Source organism: Bubalus kerabau, chromosome 1, assembly GCF_029407905.1.
Source record: "Bubalus kerabau isolate K-KA32 ecotype Philippines breed swamp buffalo chromosome 1, PCC_UOA_SB_1v2, whole genome shotgun sequence".
In the NCBI taxonomy this organism is placed as follows: domain Eukaryota; kingdom Metazoa; phylum Chordata; class Mammalia; order Artiodactyla; family Bovidae; genus Bubalus; species Bubalus kerabau.
Window position 1 is genome coordinate 46,348,535 of NC_073624.1, and position 23,794 is coordinate 46,372,328.

The window sequence follows — 23,794 nt, forward strand, 5'->3', positions numbered from 1 at the left end:
ACTTGGTAAGTGGGGAACTAATGGAAAGTTCTTGAGCAGAAGAGAAGAACTTTAGGATAAGATGTGGAATGCAGAAGACAGGCAAGTAGTGGGCCATGGGGAGACCACGAAGGGGCTGGAAATGGCATTGGCCTCCAGGAGCCTGATCACCTTCCCACAGGGTGAGGGTGGGGCAGGGGACTACAGGAGGTTGGGGGAGACCCTGGGGCACCCGGCTGGTGCCTTTCTGTCCTGCGTGGGCACCAGCTTCCAAGCCCAGTGGGGGTGCGACCTGCATGTTCAGGTCCAGAGCAGTCCTGCCGGGTGAGCTGAGTGAGGTTCTCCCTGGCCCCCTCCCACAGGGCCTCTCTGATTCTCCAGGCTCTGAGGCTGCCTTCTCATCTGCAGCCCCACCCACTGCCATGTGCTGACCGCAGTTTGGGGTGTGCGTAGGCTGGGTTCCTGGAGGGCTCTGGGAAGCAGAGAAGCCAGACACCAGCTGATTTCCAGGCCTGATGAGGGTGGGGACACTTTAGGGCTTTCCCGGGGGCTTCTCCAAGCCTGCTACTGGAGAGGGGATCTGACTGCGGTCTCAGGCCCTCAGAGAAGGTGTAAAACTGTGGATCAGACAGGACCAGGGGACCCTCAGACTTGCCCCCCATACCAGGAGAGGCATACTTTAGTGGCGATGGGAACACGGAGCGAGGGGCGTAGGGTGGTAGGGGGAACTGGTGGGGTCTCCAGCAACCTTCACCTCGTTTTAGTTACAACAAGGGCTCAGCTGCTTAAGTAAATAAAAGAAATCCCCAATATTACAAGTGAGGATTAAAGGCAACCTCCTATATCTTATCTCCCACCTCCTGAAGGCGGAGAGGGTGTGGTGTAGGAGGGTGGGGGGGCCCCCCAGCAGTGAGAACAAGCAAGAGGACCAGGGAGAGGTGAGCACCTCCTGGGCAAGCTGAGGCCAGGGGAAAGGACCCTTCCAGGACCCTGGGGAACCAAGACTCTTCTGGGAAAATTTCTGGGATTGCTCACTCTTCCCTCGCCAGCTGCAGGGTTCCCAGGGCTGGTGTTGATGGTGCTTCTGAGGCTGTGCTTGAGGTTTCTCACATTTGCCTGGGTACCTGCAGTGTCCCCATTGCCGTCCATTCACACCGGTCAAGTTCAAAGCTGGCACAGGGCAGGCAGGCAGTACCTCCCTGCTGGATGCTGGCGCACCCCATCCAGGGGAGGCAGGGTTACTAGCTTCCTAGGAATTGGTCTCCTGATGAGCACAGCTCCAGAGAATTCTGAGTCAAGAGGAACTTTGGCAGAGGTTGGCCAAGAGTGAGGGACGGGGAAGCCTGGAGCATCCTGCCCTGAAATGGGTTGAACGGGGGCACAGACATTGCAGGAGTGCCAGCCGCTATCACAGGCAGTGCCCAGCATGGGCACTGTCTGTGCTGTGGACCCAGAGTGGGGCCTTGGCAGCTTCATGAGCCTCAGTTTCCCCACCTGGTAACCAAGCAGTTAACCTTGACAATCCCTGAAGAAATTTATCATGGTTGACATTCCTGTGAGTCTAGAATTCTGATATGGTTATTTCTCCTGTGCCTCCCCCAAGCCAAGCTCTGGGTAGAGTCCTGGGGTACCCAGGGGATCACCAGACTGTACACCTGTCTTCTCTCTGTTCCAGCCAGGAGAGCCAGGAGTTAGGTATGGTCAGCCAGAGGGTATGGCCCCCATAGGTGCCAGTCTGGTCTCCTTACAGGGCATAGGCTGGGCACTCAGGGGTCAAAGGGATTCTGAGGGGGCTGCAGGGGTGCTGTGGGACAGGAGTCAGCAGTCACAGTGGAATTGTAAGCTCCAGAAGTCTGGGAAACCCCTTGTCTTCTCTCCTCTGGGGAGCTGGACTGACCCTTATAGGGTCTCTGGTCAGCCCCCTGGCCAGAGAGGGTTAGACACCTGCCTAAGGACACAGAGCAGCCTGGCCATAGACTCAGATGTACAGGCTCCCAGTCCCTCCTCATCTGTTCCTCTGGGCAGCCCACAGCCCTCCCGGATGTCCTTCCCAGGCCCCGCCCCTCCTCGTCACCCTTCTCTGTCCCACCAGGGTCTATGGCTGCAGTCGCCAGGAGCCCGTGGTGGAGGTCCTAGCCTCAGGCGCCATCATGGCGGTGGTCTGGAAGAAGGGCCTTCACAGCTACTACGACCCCTTCGTGCTCTCCGTGCAGCCTGTGACCATCCAGGGTGAGGGGTCAGGAGTCCTTCGGGGAGGAGAGGGGCTCAGCGGCAGAAGCCACGGTGCTCCTTGGGCTTGCCTTCCCCTTCTCTGGTTGGAGATAGGATGGAGGAGGGAAAGTTCTGGAAGCATCTCTGCTCTCCAAACTCACACTCACGCCTCTGAGCTCCTTTATCTCTCTCTGTTCTGGCTCCATCACCCCCCGCCCCTGCCCCCTGTGCTACCTCCCTCCTCCTCACCTCATCCTCTCTCCTGCCCTCTTGCAGAAAACTTGTGTCTGTCCTGCCTCCTCTCTCTTCTCTTCCTCCTTGGCTGTCTCCTCTCCCGGTTCCCTCCCCTGCCCCTCCTTCCTCTGTGCGCACCCTGGCAGAGCGTGGACAGTGGGGTCCCCCAGACGACCCTCTCACACTAAAGGTCAGCGCATTTGTCCCTAGAGACGGCAGGGGAGGGGTGTTCAGAGGCGGGCGATTCATAGGAAAGGGTGCCTGAGCTGCCCCTCTGAGCCTTCCCTACTCTCTCCTGCTTCCGAAACCCCCTCCACCACCCGCTTTCTCAGGAAGAGCGGGCCCCACCCTTTATCACCATCAATTATCATCCATCAGCTGCCTCTGGGCAGACAAAGCAAAACTTGAAGTTTCCTGGGCTCCGTGGAGGGAGGGTTAAACACCAAGGACACACAACCTGCCCCCTTTCCCTTCCTCTGCCGTCAGTCTCAATCTCCTCACCCACTTCCCCCTCCCTCCCCTGGTTCCACCCGTTTGTTCTCCTGTTGGTCACCCAGATCTACAAGTGACCCTCTGGGAGTCTCTGGGGTTGAAGAAGTGCCAGAGTTGGCCCGTTCTCATGGGCATCTCTGATATAGCTCTATGGGGAGGGGAAGGAGGGCTTTCCCTGGCTGCATGGGAGGTGTCGGGGCAGCTGGGGACACAGCTGCTCCCCATCCCTCACCCTCTCACTGTGTGACCTCATCCAAGTTGCTGCTCTTCTCCGAACCTCATCATCTTTGAAAAGGAGAATGGTTCTTTCTCCCCAGTCCCTGTAACCATGAGGCTGGCACAGCAGTGAACACGTCCAGTAAACGGTCAAGGGCTGCACAGCTGATGTCAGTAGTGAACATTTACTGAGCATTTAATACATGCCATGTCCGTGTAATCTGCTCAACTACCCTATGCAGTATGTACTTTTATTGTCCCCATTTCACAGAGGGGGAAACTGAGGCCCAAGTTCATGCTTTCACACTCAGTCTTCAGGCTGTACTGTTTAGTGGCAGTCAGGGTGGTGGGTTTCAGCTGCCCCCCACCTGCTGGCAGGTGCAGTTGGGCGGGGCTGAGGAATCCTCTGTAACTTCTGTTCTCTGGGCCCAGCCTGTGAGGTGAACTTGACCCTGGAGGGCCGGCTGGAGCCGCAGGGCGTCCTCAGCACACCGTACTTCCCCAGCTACTACTCACCCAGCACCCACTGCTCCTGGCACCTGACGGTGAGCCCACCTACCCTCTGCCCACAGCACCCTATAGACCTCCAGGGACCCCAGCTGGGAGGGGAGCACTGTTCTGCCTCTGACCCAGGCTGCCCCCTGGGTACTAGTCCTCTGGAGGGAGTGGGATGGGTCCCTTGGCCATGGCGACACGTGATGGTTGAGTGACTGACAGACCTCAGCCCCAGCCAGCACTCTATGTTAGCAGGCTCCCTCCCTGCTTTGTGATCCTGGGAGACGGGACCATCAGCCCGGCCACAGCCCGCGGGCCCCCTGGTGACCAGCTCCTCTATCCTAGGTGCCCTCTCTGGACTACGGCTTGGCCCTCTGGTTTGACGCCTACGCACTGCGGAGGCAGAAATACGACATGCCATGCACCCAGGGCCAGTGGACCATCCAAAACAGAAGGTACCCACCCCCTGGACCCCCTCCCTTTCTCTGCAGGTAACCTCCCTTGGGAGCTCAAGTGTGCAATCTCAGAGGGACATCACGGGAAGAGAGCAGCGGTGGGGTTGGTCAGGCCTGTTGCCTTACCCTTGACCCCTGTCCACCTCCAGCCCCAGCCTTGCCTCCTGCTACTCAGGGTCCCAGACACACATTCGTCATCAGTCACCTTGGATGCTGATCCTAGTTAGAGTGAAAAGGTTTCACTGCTGTAGGTACTGTCACCCCACTGCCTGGCACCCCGAATCCTTAAATGAGATGATGCAGAGTCATAGGACTCAGCGGTGCTGGGACACCTTTCCTAAACCCACCCCAGTGCCATCCCTTATCCTGCTCCCCATTGTTGGTCAAAATAAAGCAGCTTCTGGGCCTCAACACTGCTTAGCCTGAGTCCACGCGACTTCTGCTAACCTGACCACTCTCCGAAGCCACCTGAGTCACCCGCATCCCCCGTGGGATGCCGGTCCTGCTCTCTATCCTACCCTTGGCCCCCTGGTGACAGAGTTCTTGAGGAAGAATTGAGTCCTTTGGAGAGGTGGGCAGGATGCCGCAGAGCCAGGCCATCCTCCGGTCAGTGTGAATGCAGTTTGATCAGTAGGATGAGGGGGGCTGGCCCCCTGAGGGCCACAGGTGGTCCTGGCAGTTGCAAAGGAGTGGGGTGGGTGGGGAGGTGGGAAATGGAGACATTGCAGATGAGTTTCCCCTGGTCTGGAGAGAGACAGAGAACTCGGCATTCAGGGAGGGGATGTGCACAATGGGAGGGGCTCTGTGTCTAAATACTGTGCGGGAGCATCCCATCGTGGGAGAGGATGGCTCAGGCACAGGTCGTAACCAGGAGGGAGGTAAGGCGGGAGAGGAGTAGGAGGCACGAAGGGCAGCAGAAGAACATCCTGCCATGGCACCGTTGTTGCAGTGGTGGGGCAGAGGCTTGGGGAGAGAGAAGGGATTTCAAAGTAGCCTCGCAGAACTCGGGAACCCCCTCCCCACCTGGGGTCCAAGAATGCCCAAGAGAAGATTCTGCATCTCATCTCAGCTTGGCCTTCTGCTCTTCCTTCCAACCCTGAGATCCTAGGGGTCTATGAGAGACTGGGATTCTAATGTGCAAGGTTCCTGATTTCTTGGTTTCATGGATTTTCAGTATCAAAGATTCCAATAGATTAAAATTGGAAAGTTCTGGGACTCTGGAATTCTTGGATTCTGGGGTTAATGATCATGTTCACCCATGCTTGGGTTTTGCTTATTGGTTGATCCTGTTGAAAAACATCAGCCAGACAAAGGGGGACAGGGATTTGACTACGCTCGTTGACTTGTCTCCATCCTTTCCAGGGAGTTGGGAAGCTATCAGGGACTGTGATTAAAAGGGAAAAGAAGACATGCCAAGGATGTGAGTTTGGGCCTGTGCTATTTGGGGGTGATGTCAAGTGGTGTGACTCTGGCCCTGTGCTTTTTGGAGAGCAGAAGGCATCTTGTCCTACAGGTCCCAGCATGTGGGTGGCCTTTCTGGGCATGACTGCCTTGATCTTTCATGGAGCTGCCTCAGGGCCCCTCCCCATCGGCTTGGGGCCACGCAGATTGAGGATGACTGGGCTGACCCCCCACTCAGCATCAGGAGCCCACAGAGTGACCTTGAGAGTGGTCCTTGATTCATGGTTCTCCGAATGAGATTAATATCTTTTCCTGTTGCCTTCTCAGCCCTAGAGGTGAATCTGATATCTCGAAGAGGAGCTAGGAAGACAGAAGGGCCTTGGGTCTGATGCTCCTTCACATACCTCCCACCCCCAAGGCTATTCCATGGGCTGGGAGGTGGGCCCTGGCATCAGGTGCCCCATCCCACTTGCTTGATGTTCAGCACAGGGCATCAGTTCACTGGCCTGACAGCCTGTGATGTCAGCAGTATCATCATTCCATTTCCCAAAGAAGGAATTCAAGGCTCAGTGGGATTAAGTGGTACCCAAATGGGTCCAGAGTCAGGGCCCCTCTCCCAGGCACACCATGGGAACAGCAGGACACACAGTGGTCCACACCATGCTCCCCCGGAGGGCCTCCTTCCTGCCTCCATGACGCAGCCAGGAGGGTTGGGCAGAGGTGGGGGCCCTAGGTGGTAGGACTTCATGAGTTACCCTTGGGTTTCAAGGGTGGATCACAGATGGGGAGAGTCTTCATCAAAAGGAATGATGCTGCAATGGTGAAATTTCAGGCACTGTGACAGAATCTCCCAAAATTGGAGGAGTCTGAGAAGGAAATGGCAACCCACTCCAGTACTCTTGCCTGGAAAATCCCATGGACAGAGGAGCCTGGTAGGCTACAGTCCATGGGGTCGCAAAGAGTCGGACAAGACTGAGCGACTTCACTTTCACCCTCCCTAGTGTCTCAAAGCACCGTTGAGCTACAGAAAAGTGGGCTGGGCTGGCCGTTGAACCCTATCTTTACCCATTGTACAGGTAGAAAACTGAGGCCAAGGGAGGACTAAGGACTTGTGCTTTTATTATTATATTTATTGACTTATTATTTTTTGGCTGTGCTGGGTCTTCCTCGTGACGTCACACTGACTTCTCTTGTGGCACATGGGATCGTAGTTCCTTGATCAGGGATCAAACCCACATCCCCTCCATTAGAAGGTAGGTTCTTAACCACTGGACCACCAGGGAAGTCTCTGGCCTCTTGTCCTTATCTCTTTGTCTTGAAGAGGTGGCAGGGGACCTGGATGTAGCTGGGTGGCGGGTGGGGTGGGGAGGTGAAGCCCCACAGGGCCTGGCACTCCCACCCCACTCTATCTTCTGAAGCCTCTTCCACCTTGACCGCTGACAAGGAATGACAGAGGGGAGGCTGAGGTGATAAAGATGTGCTCGGGGAAGCCTGTCCACCTGGTTTTGCATGTAACTCTGGGTACATCCCATTCCTTATCTATAAAAAAGGGGGGTTAGGCCAGCCCAAGGCCCTAACTTTTTATTATTTACCTATCAGAAAGATGTCTCCCAGTAAGTTGTGTTTATTAGTTCCTAATGAAATGTCATTCCAAGTTGGGCTGGAGAGGTAGAAAGAGTTTAGCTGTTGAAACAAGAAAGTAGGGTTCAAGTCCTGGCTCCTCTCCTTCTATTTGGCAAGGGCTCACCTTTCTCAGCCTCGAGTAGCCCATCTAAAAAATGGGCATGAAGCAGTCCTCCCATCCAGGGAAGAGTAACTGAAATGATGGGTAGAGGATGCTGGCTCCTGCAGGCTGGGATAAAGCCCAGCTCAAGAAGGCACCAACCATGCATTCAGAACTGGCTCCTGACTCTGCACCAGGCAGGCCCTGAGCTCGGGTGCCGTTTCCTTCATCCTCAGCAACCTGGCAAGGGAGCTGGCCCCACGCTGCCTTTATAGACCTATGAGGGGCCGAGGCACAGAGAGGCAAAGGCGTTCCCACAAAATCACCCAGCTCATAACTAGAGAAAACAGAGTTGAGCGGTAAGATCCAGAGCATGCATGAGGGTGTGTGGGCCTGTGAGCGTGTGTCTGTGAGAGTATGTGCACTCACACTCGTGCAGTCTTCCCTCAGAGCCTTGGGGCAGCCATGTCAGCTGTTCCCTCCCATGGCCACGGCGCCCTGCTAAGGGGACTGACCACTGCTGTGCCTCTCACCACATCTGAGAGCCACCTGGGAAGTCCCATCTGTCTTTGCAGACCTTTGTAAGGGTCAGGGTCCCTAGGAGAGACTCGTGGCCCCCTGCCCTGAGGCTCCTGCCCACGTCTGAGTGCAAAAGGGGAGGCAGAAGTGTACCTTCAGATTACAAGCACTGGGCAAACCGTTTCCTCTAGTTCTGATCTTTTTTGATAACCATCAGCCCATGTAGTTGCTGGGAAATTCTTTGAATAAGCATTTGTTGGAAAATCTGCTTGTGTGGGTGGCAGAGACATGAGAGGTCTGGGGAAGGGTGTAGATTTCCAGGCACAGGATTTGTAGGGAGGGGGACGCACAGAATGGCCATTGGCGAAGAGCGGCAGAGGGTAGGCTGGGGGAGAGGGGGTCTCACCCCTCAGTGCCAGCATGGTGATGAGGAGAGGCTGGCTGGGTTCCCTCCACTGGTGAGGCATCCTTGGGCATGTCACCTTCCTCCTCTGAGCCCTTTCTGCCTTGCCCCCACCTCCCTGTTTCCTCCCCAGTTTCTCCCTGGCCTAGGCCTCTTGCCCTTTGAGTGGCCTGGATGCGGGGGAGGGAGCTGACCTCGTGAGATCCGGCCAGCAGCGGCTGGGTTTCACAGAACCCACTCTGACGGGGCGTCAATACAGCACAGGCTTCCCCCTTTCCGGGAACCTGCCTCCTGCCAGCTTCCTCCCCTGTGATGTCATTTTTCTTGTGATCTGCCCAACCATTTCCACTTCGCCGATGGTGACAGGCAGAGTCACTGGCTCCTTAAGCCTGCTGGAGCCCCTCAGGCTGGGCCTAGCTATAGGGTAGCCCTTCTGGTCTCCAGAGCCCCTGGGTGGCCACAGAGGCTCCCCAGGCACTGCTGGGGGCTGGCAGTGTGGAAGGAGGAGCTACTGTCCTCAGTGAGCTCACAGCCCGACGACGTCAGCAGCTAGTTGTCAAAGAAATCCCTTCTCATTCACTCCATAAAACATCCGATGGGGAGCTACCACCCCGTCTTACTAAAGACATGAAAACAGAAGCTTGCTGAGGTTGAGCGAGATGCCCAAGGTCACACAGCTGGTTCACGTGGCGAAGCCCAGCCTCAGCCTCACCTCTGCAGCTTCAGGTCCAGCGCTCTGGCCACGTGAGACACTGCTGACCTCCCTTTTTCAGTGCTCACCTTCTCTGACTCTCTTTCCCATTTAGCCTGTCTTGAGGGAAGGGAATATCTGTGTGTGTATATTCATCTATCCATAGATGTATATATTCTCTATCCATTCATCCACCTTCAATCCTTCATCTATCCATCAGTCCTTCCTTCCTTCCATCCATTCATCCATCCATCAATACGCCAACCCACTCTTCCTTCTTTCTATCTACCCACCCTTCTATCCATCCACCTTTCTTGAACTCCCTGAGTTCAGCTAGAGATGCTGATATGCAAGGTTGACCGGATCCCTGTTTACTGTCTATGTGAGGCAAGAAGCAAAATTCCCCACATTCAGAGAAGGGAGAAACCAAGGCAGGCATGAGTGCAAAAAATGGTGCCTTCAGACCGCGAGCACTTTGTAGCTGAGATGAGAGGTGGGCTCCACAGTCTTCAGACTTTTGGCACGCCTTGGAGAGGGTGTATGGGGGTGGGGGCAGCATTTGATAGATGAAGAGGGATTGGAGAGTCAGGGGATTTAAACCCTCTCCCAGAAGGCACTGCAGTAAGAACCAGAAACGAAAATGTGCAAAGAGGCCAAGCCAGTGTGTAGTTCCATAAGCTGGGGTGCCGTGGGGGAGAGGGAGCAAGGGAGGGAGGAGTCTCTTAGCTGGACTATACATGCCCTGGCTAATTCGAGCAGCCTCTGATTACTTCCAGCCAATGTTTCTGGGGTGTGTTTTTCAGAAGCAAGAATCTAGGCCGTTATGTGAAATTAGCTGGCACATGCATTTTTTAAAAGGTTTTTAACACTGCATAGGCTAAATAGATCCTCTTTCGATTGAGTAATTTAGCCTGCGTCGCCAGATTTCAGCCTCTGCCTTGAATTCTTTTGTTCGTGTCTGCTAACAAAGAGCCTTGCCCCCAAAATGTCCTTAGAGCCTCTGGCCACGGCGACCATGCAGCCCTCAAATTCTTATAAACATAATGTTTCCCTCCCCTCTAACCCAGCTCTGGTTCCATCCCTGTCCACGGTGAGCATGTGGGGACAATGCCCCAGGCCCCTGAACCTTAAGTATGTTCAGGATGCCCCTAATTTCTCATTTCCCCTTGCTCAGTCTCTCTCAACCCCCAGATTCCCTATACAATCCCCAGGACAAGTCTCTGGGGATAGTAATCCTTGATAACTTTTACTAAAATACTTTTAAAACAGATAGATGATCCCCTGATCCCACCACCATCCCTGCCTTGTTTCCTTAGCTTTGAAAGGATAAGAACCAGGTTTGCTCGGGACGCCCCCTGGTGGCACCTCATCCCTCTCTGGTCCCCCCGGGCTGTACTGCCCTGGTCTCAAAAATTTCCATTTCAGAATCCTCTACACTATTTTAAAAATTATTGAGCAACCCAGAGAGTTATATGCCTCATATAAAAACTATATTTGTAATCTATATGTGCAGTAGTAGAAATGAAAACTTAAAACATTTAAACATATTTATCAATTCATTTAAAAGAAGAAACCCATTACATTTTAACATAAAGAAAATGAATTATATTTTCCAAAACTAAAAACATTTGGTGAAGAAAAATATCCTTATTTTATGTTTTTGCAACTTTAGTTAGTAATTGGATTAATAGACCAGGACTGAATCCCCACACCTCTTTCTTCATTCAGTGGGTTACAGTATCACATATCCCGTAGTCTCTGGAAAATTTTACTGTATTCTTACATGGGAGCTTCCCTGGTGTCTCAGACAGTAAGGAATCCGCCTGCAATGCAGGAGACCCAGGTTTGATCTCTGGGTCAGGAAGAGCCCTTGGAGAAGGGAATGGCTACCCACTCCAGTATTCTTGCCTGGAGAATCCCATGAGTGGAGGAGCCTGGCAGGCTTCAGTCCGTGGGGTCGCAGAGAATCGGACACAACTGAGTGACTGAACACACATGCACGTCCTTAAATAGTCTCTGGAAAATTCTACTTTATCCTTGTGGAGAATGAAAGTGAAAAAAGCAAATGATACCTGAGAATTATTATAAAAATAGTTTTCTCTTTGAACCTCCAAGGGTCCCCAGACCACATTTTGAGAACTGTTCATTGGCAGAGGGGCAAGAATATGGTTCCCACAGCCAGACAGTATGGCCAGGTCTGAGGGAGGCCATAGGGGACATGAGGGCTCAGCCTCTGGAGCTCATGTGGCGTGAGGGTCAGGGTGCCCACCTCCCCGTAGAGCAGGCCAGGTGGGGCCTTATGGGTCCTGAGGAGGCTGGATTCTTGCCTACCTTCTCATTTCCCTTGCTGAGTCTCTTCTGGAAAACAGGATGAGAACAATTCCTGCTTATAGGGTGGAGCTGCTGTGACCTCAAAATCCCCATGCAATGAGGCCTCCAACTATTACTGAACCAGTAAGTGCTTGCCATGTTCTAGGAGTTATCAGGGAGCCTCTGACCCCTGGGAATTAGGGGACCTGCAACGTGGGCTGCTGCATGTGCTGTGAGATGTTCCCATCATGCTCTGGGGCACTCACTTGCTCTCCTCACTTCCTCCTGCTTTCTCTGCTAGGGACATTTTCACTTCTCCCCGCAGACTTTTCCACCCATATTCTGGGTGTTTCTCTCATCTGTAAAGGCATTCCCTATAGGGGCAGGCATTCCTAATATCTGATGGGGCTGACCCATCTGTTCCATGAGGGTGTCCCGCCTGGGAAGGCAGGGTGCCCCGGGTAGCTCTCTGCGGCGGGTTCTGCCACTCTGGGGGTGTGGCTGCACCTTCCGTGAAAGCATGTCCACTTGCCCTGTGAGGCGAGCTGGGACCAATGCTGTGTGGGAAAAGCCCCGTTTTCCCCCTGCCCTGGAGTTGGGAGGATTCCTACCTGCTCCCCAGGGGGTGGGATTCCACCTTTCCGTGGAGGTCTCCCACCTGCTCTGTGGGAACAAAATCATCATCCGTGGGGGTTGGGGGCGGCCAGCAGGGATATGAGTGTGCTTCCATGGTTGGGGGATGGTCCCACCTGGGTGTGGCCATGCTTGAGAAGGTGCTGCCCATCACCTGTTGGTCCTGGAGCTGCACCGGTGTCCCCTTGTGTCCAGAGAGCCACAGGGAAGCCCCCAGGGGTGTGGAGACTTCTCAGTGGGAGGCACAGGCTTGAACGGAGAGCATGGCTGACTTCCTGCCCCACTCTGACTGAGTACAGTAGGAACGTCCCTTCTCACCTATGGAGAGTAGACCAGTAAAGGAATGTTCCTTCCACTGACACATTGGAGCCCTTTATCAGGTCAACAGAGATGAGAATTTCCCTTGTTTTACAAGTGAGGAAAGTGAGATTCAGAGAAGGACTCTGACCTGCTAGAATCTCACAGCTCCTAGGTGACTGGGACTAGAATCCAGATGATAAATTTTATCCTGCTGGCAATGGGGAGGCATCGAAGGCTTCTGAGCAGGGCAGTGACACTGCCAGGCTGCTTTCTAGATGACTGTAGGGGTGAGCGGTCACCCAGGGGAGAAACCAAGACAGAAGAGGTGGGGGTGGGGTCGGGGTGCAGCTCCCCGTTCTTCCCCAGCTGCCCTGTCCTTGCTCTGTCTGTGCACTGGGACCCAGGCTGTCCCGTGCCTCGGACCAGCCCGTGTAGCCCTCAGTCCGTCTCTGGTCCCCCCCTAGGCTGTGTGGCCTGCGCACCCTGCAGCCCTACGCTGAGAGGATCCCTGTGGTGGCCAGCGCCGGCATCACCATCAACTTCACGTCCCAGATCTCCCTCACCGGGCCCGGCGTGCAGGTGCACTACAGCTTGTACAACCAGTCGGATCGTGAGTGTGGGCAGGTCGGGGAGTGGGGGGACCCCAAAGCCCCTTCAGCTTCTCCCTGCTTCTTAGCTCTCCCTGGAAGCACCTAGAGGCTAGTCTAAAGGAGTGTTGTGTGTGTGTGTTCACTCATGTGCCCACATGTGTGCATGAACATAGGCAGCTTTGTGTGTGCCCACATGTGCAAGGCACTCACAGGTGTTTATGAGGTATATACACTCATACATACCCGAGTGTGTGCTGTGTGCATGTCCCCAGACATGTATGTCCACATGGACCATGTACACAGGCACATGGGTACACATGTGAGCACACAGGTGTGGTGTGTCTGCATGTGTTTTCATAATGATGTGTGTCCTGATGGTGCCTTCCCCATCCAGCCTGCCCTGGAGAGTTCCTCTGCTCCGTGAATGGACTCTGTGTGCCCACCTGCGACGGGGTCAAGGATTGCCCCAATGGCCTGGATGAGAGAAACTGCGGTGAGCAGCCCACCCACTCTGTCCCTCTTCTCTCCCCACCTCTGTGCTGCTGGGCTGAGCCTATCATTTCGAGATCTCCCAATGGGCAGCTCCCATTATCAGCATTCAGGAAACTCCCTCGCTGTGTTGAGATGCACAGGATGGGCAAGTGTCCTCTCCAGGGCTACCCCGTGGGCAGTGGCAGAGACAAATGGGGACCCAGGTATGCTGCTTCCCAGCTCATGGCTTCTTGCCACCAGGCTATCACCCTCAGCCTTCTGCCCAGGCAGCCATCTGAGAAGGAACAGAGCAGACAAGGGATGGCAGGACCAGGAGGAAGAAGGCTTTTAAGCAGGGTCGGGCAGGCCCAGGGTGGCTGAAGAGAGGATGCTGTATCTGCCTCTTTTGAGCAGGACTCTCCACTGCAGGGGCTCAGAGCTGCTGACTCTTCCTGGGGCTGTGCTCACCGCCACCCAACCCTGGCAGAAGGGGATCAGAAGGGGCTTCTGATGGTCCCCAAGCCAGGATTCTCTTGGAATAATAATTCTGCCTCTGAATCCTGGCTTCTGGCCCCTAGAGTCACCATCACAGCAGCCTGCATCCCATCAAAGTCTATACATGTGGGGAGGGAAGTGGGAGCGAAGAGGGATGTGCCTGCCTCTGGACTGATCCTGCCTTCGTGCTGGGGAAGGCACCTCATATTTGGAACCAGAACATCTGGCTTCAAGTTCTCGCTCAGCCAGGTGACCTCAGACAAGTCACTTTGTTCCCGTTTTTCCACCAGTGAAATGGAGTATCTCACCGGGTTGCTGTGAGACTCAAGTGTAAAGTAGCTGAGAAAGAGATTTGTGATCATAACTTGTGACACCATGCATGGTCTCCAGGAGACACGAAGTCCCAGCCTGGTGCCTCTGGCTTCCTCCCACTTGTCCCCCTTCTGTGTCCTCACAGTCTGCAGAGCCACATTCCAGTGCCAAGAGGACAGCACGTGCATCCCCCTGTCCAGGGTCTGTGACCGGCAGCCTGACTGTCTCAATGGGAGTGACGAAGAGCAATGCCAGGAAGGTAGGGCAGGGTATGACTACCTATCTAGAGGGAAACCAAAGAATGGGCTCAGCCAGACAGCCTGGCCCTTCTCCATGCTTCTTCCACAAAGGTTTCTGCCCTCTTGTCCAAATACTTACCAGCCCATCTATAAGTGTGCCTATATGTCCATCTGTTTATCCATTCATCTGTCCATCCATCCATCTATCTTATTTATCCATCCAAATACCCATCCACCCATTCTTCCATCCATCCATCCATCCGTCCGTCCATCCATCTTCTGGTCTCTCCAACCATTTGTATGTTTGTTGATTCATACATCCACTCACTGATTCATCCATCAGCCTGTCCAACCACCTATCTCCCTGTCCATTAAGCCATCAATCTACTCATTTGTTGGTTTTATTTGTTTACCAAATTACCTGTCTGTATGTCCATTGTTCCATCCTCCATCCATGCATCCATGAATGCACATGTGCATGCATCCATCCAGGGATCTAACTACTTGTTTGTCCATTGGTACTTATATCCACTCATTTATCCATCTAAATAGCTGTGTGTCAGTCTTATCAGACCATCAAACCACACATTTATTGGTCTGCCCAATCTCTTGTCTGAGTCTCCATTGTTTTATCTATCCATCCACCCACCCACCCATCCATCCCTCAGACCATCCAACCTTCACTTGCAGACTACCCAGTGATATGCAAGGCAGAGTAAGGAAAATGAAATAAAAGGCACCAGAGAAGTGGTCCCCGTCCTCTCGGGGTTATCTGATTAAAAAAAAAAAAAAAAAAAAAAAGATGGGTTACTCTCTCTGTGCCAAAGCCTCTGAACATCACATCCAGTAGCATAGGAAGACCGGAGGGTGAGGAGGAGATGAGGCTGGGAAAGCTAGAGAAGGTGGGCTTTGAACTGGGCCTTGAAGAGAACTTAAACTTAAATAGAGGAGGTAGCTGGTGGGGCAGAAAGCTCTTTACAGTGAAGGCAGTGAGAAGCAGATGGGTGTCTAGGTGGGTGGGGGCCGGGAGGGCTGCTAGGCCAAGGTAGTGTGATGGGAGGGACATAGCCTTGCTTTTGGGAGCCTTGCTCATCTCAAGGTGGAGGCACAGTTCTGGCTTCAGGTACCACACCTGGGGAAGGCACGACCCTACCGTCAGGAGCCCAGGTCTGAGAGGGGAGACGTCACCTTCTCTCAAAACACCAGTCTGAGTGAGCAAAGGGTCGGGAGGGGACACGGCCTGCCTCTAGGGATCCCTAAAGGAGCCTCAGGGGACCTTTTAGTGTGATCAAGGCACCCCTCTCCAGTCGTCTCCTGGCCTCTCTCAGGCTCCATCTTCCCTGGACCTTGTTTTGGAGGCTCCTTCGGGTTCAGGGACCCACCCTCTGCACCCTGCCCCCCCAATCCTAGGGGTGCCTTGTGGGACCTTCACCTTTCAGTGTGAGGACCACAGCTGTGTGAAGAAGCCCAACCCACAGTGTGACGGGCACCCCGACTGCAGGGACGGCTCGGACGAGCAGCAGTGCGGTGAGCCCTGGGCGTTCCGACAGGCTGGGGTGGGCAGGACACCCTCCACCTGCTGGGCCCACGAGCATGGGGGTTAGGGAGGTGCCCACCCTGGGGGGCTGGAGGGAGAGCTCACCGTCTGTCCATCTGTCTCTTTTTACCCCACCTCTGCCCCCTCGTGGGGGTCCTGCCCACCTCTCTCTCTCTCTTGCCCCCTCATTCTCTTTCCCTGGCCCCCTCCGTGTCTTTCCTCTCTCCTCTTCCATGCCTCCCCTTCTGTCTCTGTGTCTGTTTCTCACTGGTTCTCTCCTGCCCCTGCCCCTCTGTCTACCCCTGCCCCTGCTCCCAGACTGTGGCCTTCAGGGCCCCTCGGGCCGCATCGTGGGCGGGGCCGTGTCCTCGGAGGGTGAGTGGCCGTGGCAGGCCAGCCTCCAGGTTCGTGGCCGACACATCTGTGGGGGGGCCCTCATCGCTGACCGCTGGGTGATCACTGCTGCCCACTGCTTCCAGGAGGAAAGGTGAGCCTGGGAACGCAGGCCACAAGAGGTGGGTAGGGAAGGTGGTGGTGAGGGGGCGGGGGCAGCGTGTCTAAGATCTCAACAGACAGAGGGGAGGGTTGTGGGAAGCCCCTCAGACTTGCTGTCCCGACACTTCAGCCCTGCCTCTACCTTCAACACACTCTGTGCCCTGGGAAAGGTTGCTCACCCCTGCTGTGCTCTGCTTCTGGTGTCTTGCTTTCAGCTGGGCCAGTGAGCCATTCATTTTCTCACTCCTCCATTCAGCAATATTTGTTGTGCTTCTACTATGTGCCAGGGGCTGTGCTAGACACTGGGGTAGAGTTGAGAACAGAATTCCTGCCCTGGTTATAGGTCATGACACCCTTCTCCAGGTGTGCCTGTCCCCCACCCCGGGGAGGGAGAGAAGCAGAGAAGCCCACAAGAAGAGCCATCTCACCCCACCCACAGACATGCCCACATCTCCGTGGTGGGCTGACAGCTCCCCTCTCCACCTCCAGCCTGATGCCCTGTACTCAGACCCACCCCCCAGCACAGCAGCCCTGGACTCCCTCCCCACACCTCCTCCTCTGTCCTGGGTCTGCACCAAGCCAAAGGCCTGGAGCCACCTGGGCACCCTTCCTTCTCCCCCACACTCAGCCAGGCAGCAAGCCCTCTCAGTGGTCCGAACGCATCTTCAGCCACTGCCTGTCCATGCTGCCACCACCACCCCGGGGTCACTGCAGCAGCCCAGAGTCCAGCTCCCTTCTGCATCCTATGCCTGGGTGCCCAGGTGCTCTTCTGGGTGCAGTCTGACTACCCAGGTTCTTTCACTCCATCCCTGGTTCCCCAGGGTCCACAAGGTAGAGAAAGACCTGGATGCTGACCTAGCCTCCAGGGGTCTGCACAGCCAAGTCTCTGCCAATTCTTTCACACTCAATTCCCACCAGCTCCTCCTGAGGACCCACAAATTCCAGGGGTTTCCCAATTTCTCCATCTATAAAGTGTGCAGAAAACATCTGCCGGGGCCTGGCACTGTGCTGATTTTTTTTTTACATCCACAGTCTTATTGAACTCCCCCAGGAACATATCAGCAGAAGATGCTATTCTCACTTCACAGATGGGGTGACTGAGGCCTAGAGAGGTACACTCACCTCTAGGAAGGGATGAAGCTGGGGCTGAAATCCAGGCAGTCAGACTCGAGGGCCAGCACTGAGCACCACACTGCCAGCTGCACAGTCTGCCAGAGCAGGGTGGGGATCGGTGTGAGGGACTGGGTCCCAGGTGGGAATGCTGGCTATCAGAGGGATCCGGGATGGGATGCGGAGGTGGCCGCTGAGCGAGTCCCCCTCCTCCCCCTCCCGCCCCAGCATGGCATCCCCGGCACTGTGGACCGTGTTCCTGGGCAAAGTGTGGCAGAGCTCACGCTGGCCAGGAGAGGTGTCCTTCAAAGTGAGCCGCCTGCTCCTGCACCCGTACCACGAGGAGGACAGCCACGACTACGATGTGGCCCTGCTGCAGCTCGACCACCCCGTGGTGCGCTCAGCTACTGTGCAGCCCGTCTGCCTGCCTGCCCGCTCCCACTTTTTCGAGCCGGGCCTGCACTGCTGGATCACAGGCTGGGGTGCCCTGCGAGAAGGCGGTGAGCTGGACTGCGGGCAGGGGAGATGGGGTGGGTCTGGCTCGCCTAACTTCTGAGCCTGGAAGGGAGTTGGCAAGGGACCCTGGGGCTCCACTCTTGCTAGTACTGGATTAAATGGGGTAGTATTTCATAGAAAACAAAACAAAAAATGTTTTACTACGGCCATGGGTTGTTTCCCTGGCCCTTCCCTTCCTTCCAGAAGGGCACTTCAGTTCAGTTCAGTTCAGTCGCTCAGTCGTGTCCGACTCTTTGCGACCCCATGAATTGCAGCACACTAGGCCTCCCTGTCCATCACCAACTCCCGGAGTTCACTCAAACTCATGTCCATCAAGTCGGTGATGCCATCCAGCCATCTCATCCTCTGTTGTCCCCTTCTCCTCCTGCCCCCAATCCCTCCCAGCATCAGAGTCTTTTCCAATGAGTCAACTCTTCGCATCAGGTGGCCAAAGTATTGGAGTTTCAATACCTTTAAAGTGAAGGGCACTTAAGGAGAACCAAAGTCATGAGAGGCGATCTGGGGGATATGTGTGGGGTGACAGGGCAGGCCAGGGACCCCATGCTCCAACCCTGTGCTCCTTGGACAAAGGAGGGTATATGTCTGTGTTGGGGGGAAACTTTTAATTATTAACACTTACCACATGGAGGTTAGATTTTAGGGGAACATGATTTCATTTAATCCATCCAACAACTCTAGTTATTGGTTATCAGGGACCCCATCTTAAGGATGGGAAAACAGACATTTAGTGTTGACTCAAAGTCACACAGCCAGGGAGAGTTGGAATAGAGACTAGAACCCAGGACTGTCTGGGTCCCCAGAGACTCTGCTGTTCCTGCTACTGCCTCTCAGAAACATGAGTTTCTGTCCTTCCCTCCTGCACTGAGCAGAGGCTGCTGTCCCTAGAGGCCAGCTCTCAGTTCTGTACACAACTACAGCCATGCCCTGCACCCTCCATGGTGGTGGCCTTCAGGAGTGTATACTGTGCTTTGCAATCTGGAGGTGGGTGAGGTTGAGGGATAATGTAAAGATGGAGAAGCTGAGGCTAATGTGTAAAGTGACTTGTCCAAGAGGATGATAGAGAACAGTGGTCAAGGATCAGTCCACTTGCTCATTCATTCATTCAGTGACACATTTGTGAGCATCTACTATATGGCGGGCATTGAGTTGGACAAAGCGGTATAAAAATGAATAGGAGACAGTGCTAAGAGCTGACACGGATGGGGGTGTGGGGGCAACGGCAGCCCAGAGGAGGGGTGGGCTGAGCTGAGGCTTGCACGGTGGGTCAGCAGTGTCCCAGCAAAGCGGAAAGGCGTTTCTGGTAAGAGCATAGGTGGCAACCCACCTGAGAACACCCAGCACCAGAGGGGAGCCGGGAGCAGGTGGATCTGGGGGAGGACAGGCAGGAAGGACAGGCAGGGGATCTCAGTCAGGGTCTTGAGCCAGGATTCCTACTTCTGACCTGAATGAAGGTCTCAGGGCTTCAGGAAAGAAAACCAGCATTTGGGTCCCACCCCAGCTGAACAGACCAGATCTTCCAGTGGAGCTAGGCACAGGGTGTATAGTGAAATTCCATGGTGGGGTGGCGGGGTCCAAACATGCATCCTCGTGGAGAAGCGCTGGCTGGACAGTGAGCAGAGGCTGACTGAGTTTTAGGTGGGAGCAGAGGCGTGAGGTGTGTGTTCTGGAAAAATTCCCTAGGGCTGTCACAGAGAAGAGGGGAGGCGGCCAAGAGGCCTCAGGCACGAGGAGGGGGTGGAGGAGAACCTGAGGACACTGGCCCTGGTGGGTGGGTGGGGGGCTCTGTCCCCACGAGCCACTTGGAGAAGGAGCCAGAACAGAGCATCAGTGAGGGGGAGGGCGGAGATGGGAGGGAGGGCAGAGCAGGACGAGGAAGGTGCTCTTGAGATATGAAAGGAACAGCCAAGAGAAGAGACGGGGCCCCGGGCACCTCAGACCCTCTTACCTTTGCCCTTAACCCTGACGGGCAGGCCCCTCCAGCAACAGCCTGCAGAAGGTGGACGTGCAGCTGATCCCGCAGGACCTGTGCAGCGAGGCCTACCGCTACCAGGTGACACCCCGCATGCTGTGCGCTGGCTACCGCAACGGCAAGAAGGATGCCTGCCAGGTGACTCCCGCGGACTGTGCCGGGGGCGGGAAGAGGGCATGGCCCTCAGCTCAGAGCAGCCTGCAGCAGCCTCACGGCAAGGTGGGCTTGGCTGTCCCCACTTTTTTGGTGAGGAAACTGAAGGTTGGGAGGTTGAGAGACTGCCTCCAGGTTGCAGACCCCAGATCAGAAAAGACCCCAGGTGCCAGGTCTGAGACCCAACCCCAGCTCTGCTTCCTATCCTGTGAGAGGCACTTGCCCAAGTGACCCAGCAGAGAGGACTAGACGGAGCCCACAGAAGGGAGGCAGAGCTGGGCAGGGCACTGGGACGCACATTCAAGCTTCCATGACAGCCAGACCCCGCTGGAGGCCAGGCTGGGTTGGTTCGGGCTCCCTCCATGTATTGGAGGCTTCCAAAGTGGATGTGATTTTCCTGCTGTCACTCTCAGAATATCCCCAGTAGTCCAGCCCTTTACCTGGAAGTGGATTGCTTTACCCTGACGTAGTCCTGTCTCTCCCTGCCTTACAGGGTGACTCAGGTGGCCCGCTGGTGTGCAAGGAGCCCAGTGGCCGTTGGTTCCTGGCAGGGCTGGTCAGCTGGGGTCTGGGCTGTGGCCGGCCCAACTATTTTGGCGTCTACACCCGCATCACTGGTGTGATAGGCTGGATCCAGCAGGTGCTGACTTGAGGAGCTGCCCCCCTGCAGAGCAGGGGCCTACCTCTTGGACTCAGAGAGCCCAGGGCACCCACCGGGGGGTTGGGAGCAAGTATTCTGCAGGCAGCAGGGCCTGGAGGGGGCAGGAGGTGGTGTCTTTCCTGTCCCCCAACCTGATGCCTGATATCAGCCTCAGTGAGGGTACTAGGAGGGAGGTGGGCCATCCGCTGGTGGTCCAGACCACCCCTGAGGGCCTGGGATGGTCACCAGTCCTGGATGGGGGGTTCTCATCCAGGCTGTCGCTTCCTGATTCTCTCTTCTCCTCCCCGCTCCTCCGCTGCTGACTTTGGGGGGAAGAGTTGAGCAGTGATCCTGTGGCTGCCAGGTCCTCCCACCACCACCCCTGCCCCAGTGCAAAGGCTATTGGGATGTCATCTTCTCCAGACAGCAGATTCCAGCCTTTGAAGCCCTCGGCCTAACTTGAGTGGTGGAGGAGGAAGGTGCTCCCACAGGAAGGGACCTCAGAGTCCTGGAGACAGCCAAGTGGGCCAGCCGCCACTGCAAGCCAAAGGGTGGGGAGCCCTGGGTCCAGGGTCCTCCCAACCCCACCTGCCCCTTGGGACTTCACTGCCCATTCTCACCAAGAGGTGAGCTCAGCTGCCCTGTGGAATAAAGCCATCTGACCCAAGGTCCTGCTCTGGGGGTTGAATGGGGCCCCAGCACCAATCTCATGCCCTTGACTGAACAGACCCTTGCTATCTGCTTAGCCTGTTGGCTAAGTGTCCAGAAGGCCACGGCAGGGTCAGTGGGGGCAGGGCTGGCCTCCAGGGCAGCTGCTTAAATCCCAGGAGCCACCCTGGGAAGGCATTGGTTGGGTGCCCTCAGGTCAGAATTGGGCTTCCCAGGTGGTGCTAGTGGTAAAGAATCCACCTGCCAAGCAGGAGATGCAAGAGACACAGGTTCAACCTCTGGATTGGGAAGATCCCCTGGAGTAGGAAATGGCACCCCACTTCAGTATTCTTGCCTGGAAACTCTCTTGGACAGAGGAACAAGGCAGGCTACAGTCATCTGGGCCACAAAGAGTCAGACACACACAGGTCAGAGTCAGGGCTGGGACAAGTGCTGGGCTTCTTCTGGAAGCCTAGGAGGAAACTGAGGAGCAGAGAGCCTCCTGATCGCCCCAGGGAGGGGTCAGGAGTGGAGCCTGGGGCAGAAGCCCTGTCCCCTGATTCCCAGGCGACCACTTCTCTGTCTCAGCACTGCCTCTGCATTCTGCGTCCCTTATTTAGCACCTCACAGGCTCTGACCATGTGCCAAGTGCTGTAGTGGGGTCATGGAGCTCACAGAACTTGGCTCCTTATCTCGGGAGGGGTGGGATGGTGACCCAGTGTGAAGGGTTCTGGGGGAGGCAGCCAGTAACTCAGAAAGTCAGGGAGAGCTGCCTGGAGGAAACTTGAGTTGGGATTCAAAGGCAGCCAAAGTAGGGAAGAGCATTCCAGGCAGGGGAAGAGGATGTGCAAAGGCACAAAGTCCTCAAAGTCAGTCGCCTCTTAGGGAAAGTCAGTTGTTTTTAGTTTTGACAGAGGTTGGGGTTAGGGGCAAAGAGAATTCCTTTGGGGAGGGGCAAACTGAGATGAGATGGCAAAGAACTTGGAGTGGAGCTAAAGATCTGATGCTGGGCACTCTGGGGAGCCACAAAAGGTTCTAGAGCAGGAAGGTGACACACAAGTGGCTTCACATTTAGAAGCAACACTGACATCAGCATGGAGAAAATGGGAGGCAGGGAAGCTGGTGAGGAGGCTGCTGTAGAACTCAACAAGGAGGAGGCCTGGACCAGGCAGGGCAGTGGGATGGACACAGCATTGAAGGACCTTCATTATCCTCCAGATGGGTTGGTGGTGGGGGTAATCTGAGGACCACTCCCAGCTGGGCTGGTGGAGGACCCATTGCCTGACCTGGGGCACCCGGGGAAGGAAAGGCTCTGGGAAGGTATCGTGAACTTAGGGTGTCTCTAGAAGGGAGATGTCCAGGAGATAGGCAGAGCTTGAGAGAGGTTTGGAGGGGGGGTTTTCCAACCACCCTGAATGGAAGGTGGTCCAGGGAAGACCAAAGAGGTAGGGGAGACACATGCACTGCAGAAGTGGGGGCCCAGAGTAGGAGGCTGAGGGGTGTGTCCAGTGGCTGGAGGGGAGCTGAGGGGGTGGAGTCTTAACAGCCAAGGCTATGGCCTGAGTGGGAGTGATCAGGGAGGGCCGTGGGGTGGGCCCTGGTAGAGGTGAGGAAGGGGGGTGTCAAGCACAGAGTGGGAGGAAGAAGAAGCAGGGAGCCTCAGCAGGGACCTAGTCTCCAGAGGGTTTTCAAAGGGAGACAAGGAGTGGCCACCGGAACCATGTGTGGGGAGCCCTCCACCTGCTGGGTCCCCACTGTGGAGATGGAGCAGATGGAGCAGCTGCTATGGGGGGTCACCTTTGGGGAGGGGACAGGACTATCCCAGGGGGGCTCTCAGAGGGGGAGCAAAACACTGCCAGAGGGTACTCTGCTAAAATGCAAATTCCTGGCCTATCCTAGTCTTAGTGGAAATTGTGTGTGGGGGGCGGTGTAATATGTTCTTTTAACAAGCCCCCTGGTGACCCTTTAGCGATACAGAAAGTGAAGTCAACCCCAGAGAGCCAGGTGGACTCAAGGGAAGCAGTGAGGACCCCCAGGCCATCAAGTGGGCTTGGGAGGGCCTCTGCTTAGGGGATCACGGCTTTGCAGAGATGTCCCTCCCCAAATCTGCAAGATAAACTGCTGGGGTGAGGGGAGGAGGGACGTAAGGTAGACACTCAGTAGGATCAGCACATGGTTAAGGAATTGGCCAGGTGGGGTGGGGGTGGGCAGGGCTTTGTTGGATTCTGAGAAGATGGAGGGGAGCCTGCGGGTTTTATTTCTTAGGACTTGGGGCAGAGGGTGGAGGTGACCAGAAGGTATCACAGCAGGAAGCAGAGGGGACGTCCTGGGAGGTTAGGATGGAGCGGAGGTGGCAGGGCAAAGCTGGGGAGCAGAGGGCCAGCTGAATGGGGAGGTGAGGTAGGGAAACTCCCGATGCCCAGAAACCTAGCTCCCCATCCCTCAGCATCCCAGCTAATCCACTTCTGCCTCGAGGCCGTGAGAGACTGAGTAACCCCGGGGGCAGGGCCTTAGAAGTCACCTCGTCCAACCCCTTGCTTTACCCATGAAGAAACAG

At 55.5% G+C, this 23,794-nt stretch overlaps 1 protein-coding gene across 1 annotated transcript in view; it reads left to right on the plus strand.

Annotated features, from left to right (window-relative positions):
* Nucleotides 1–20,601, plus strand: part of TMPRSS6 (transmembrane serine protease 6) — a 33,209-nt gene extending 12,608 nt beyond the window's left edge. Inside the window, exons 7-17 of the mRNA XM_055566179.1 lie at nucleotides 2,072–2,208; nucleotides 3,565–3,677; nucleotides 3,973–4,082; nucleotides 12,527–12,672; nucleotides 13,047–13,145; nucleotides 14,076–14,189; nucleotides 15,580–15,696; nucleotides 16,025–16,193; nucleotides 17,540–17,811; nucleotides 19,798–19,934; nucleotides 20,443–20,601. Coding sequence (XP_055422154.1) covers nucleotides 2,072–2,208; nucleotides 3,565–3,677; nucleotides 3,973–4,082; nucleotides 12,527–12,672; nucleotides 13,047–13,145; nucleotides 14,076–14,189; nucleotides 15,580–15,696; nucleotides 16,025–16,193; nucleotides 17,540–17,811; nucleotides 19,798–19,934; nucleotides 20,443–20,601 — 1,573 coding nt within the window. The remainder of the gene's footprint in view (nucleotides 1–2,071; nucleotides 2,209–3,564; nucleotides 3,678–3,972; nucleotides 4,083–12,526; nucleotides 12,673–13,046; nucleotides 13,146–14,075; nucleotides 14,190–15,579; nucleotides 15,697–16,024; nucleotides 16,194–17,539; nucleotides 17,812–19,797; nucleotides 19,935–20,442) is intronic.
* The last annotated feature ends 3,193 nt before the right edge of the window (nucleotides 20,602–23,794 follow it).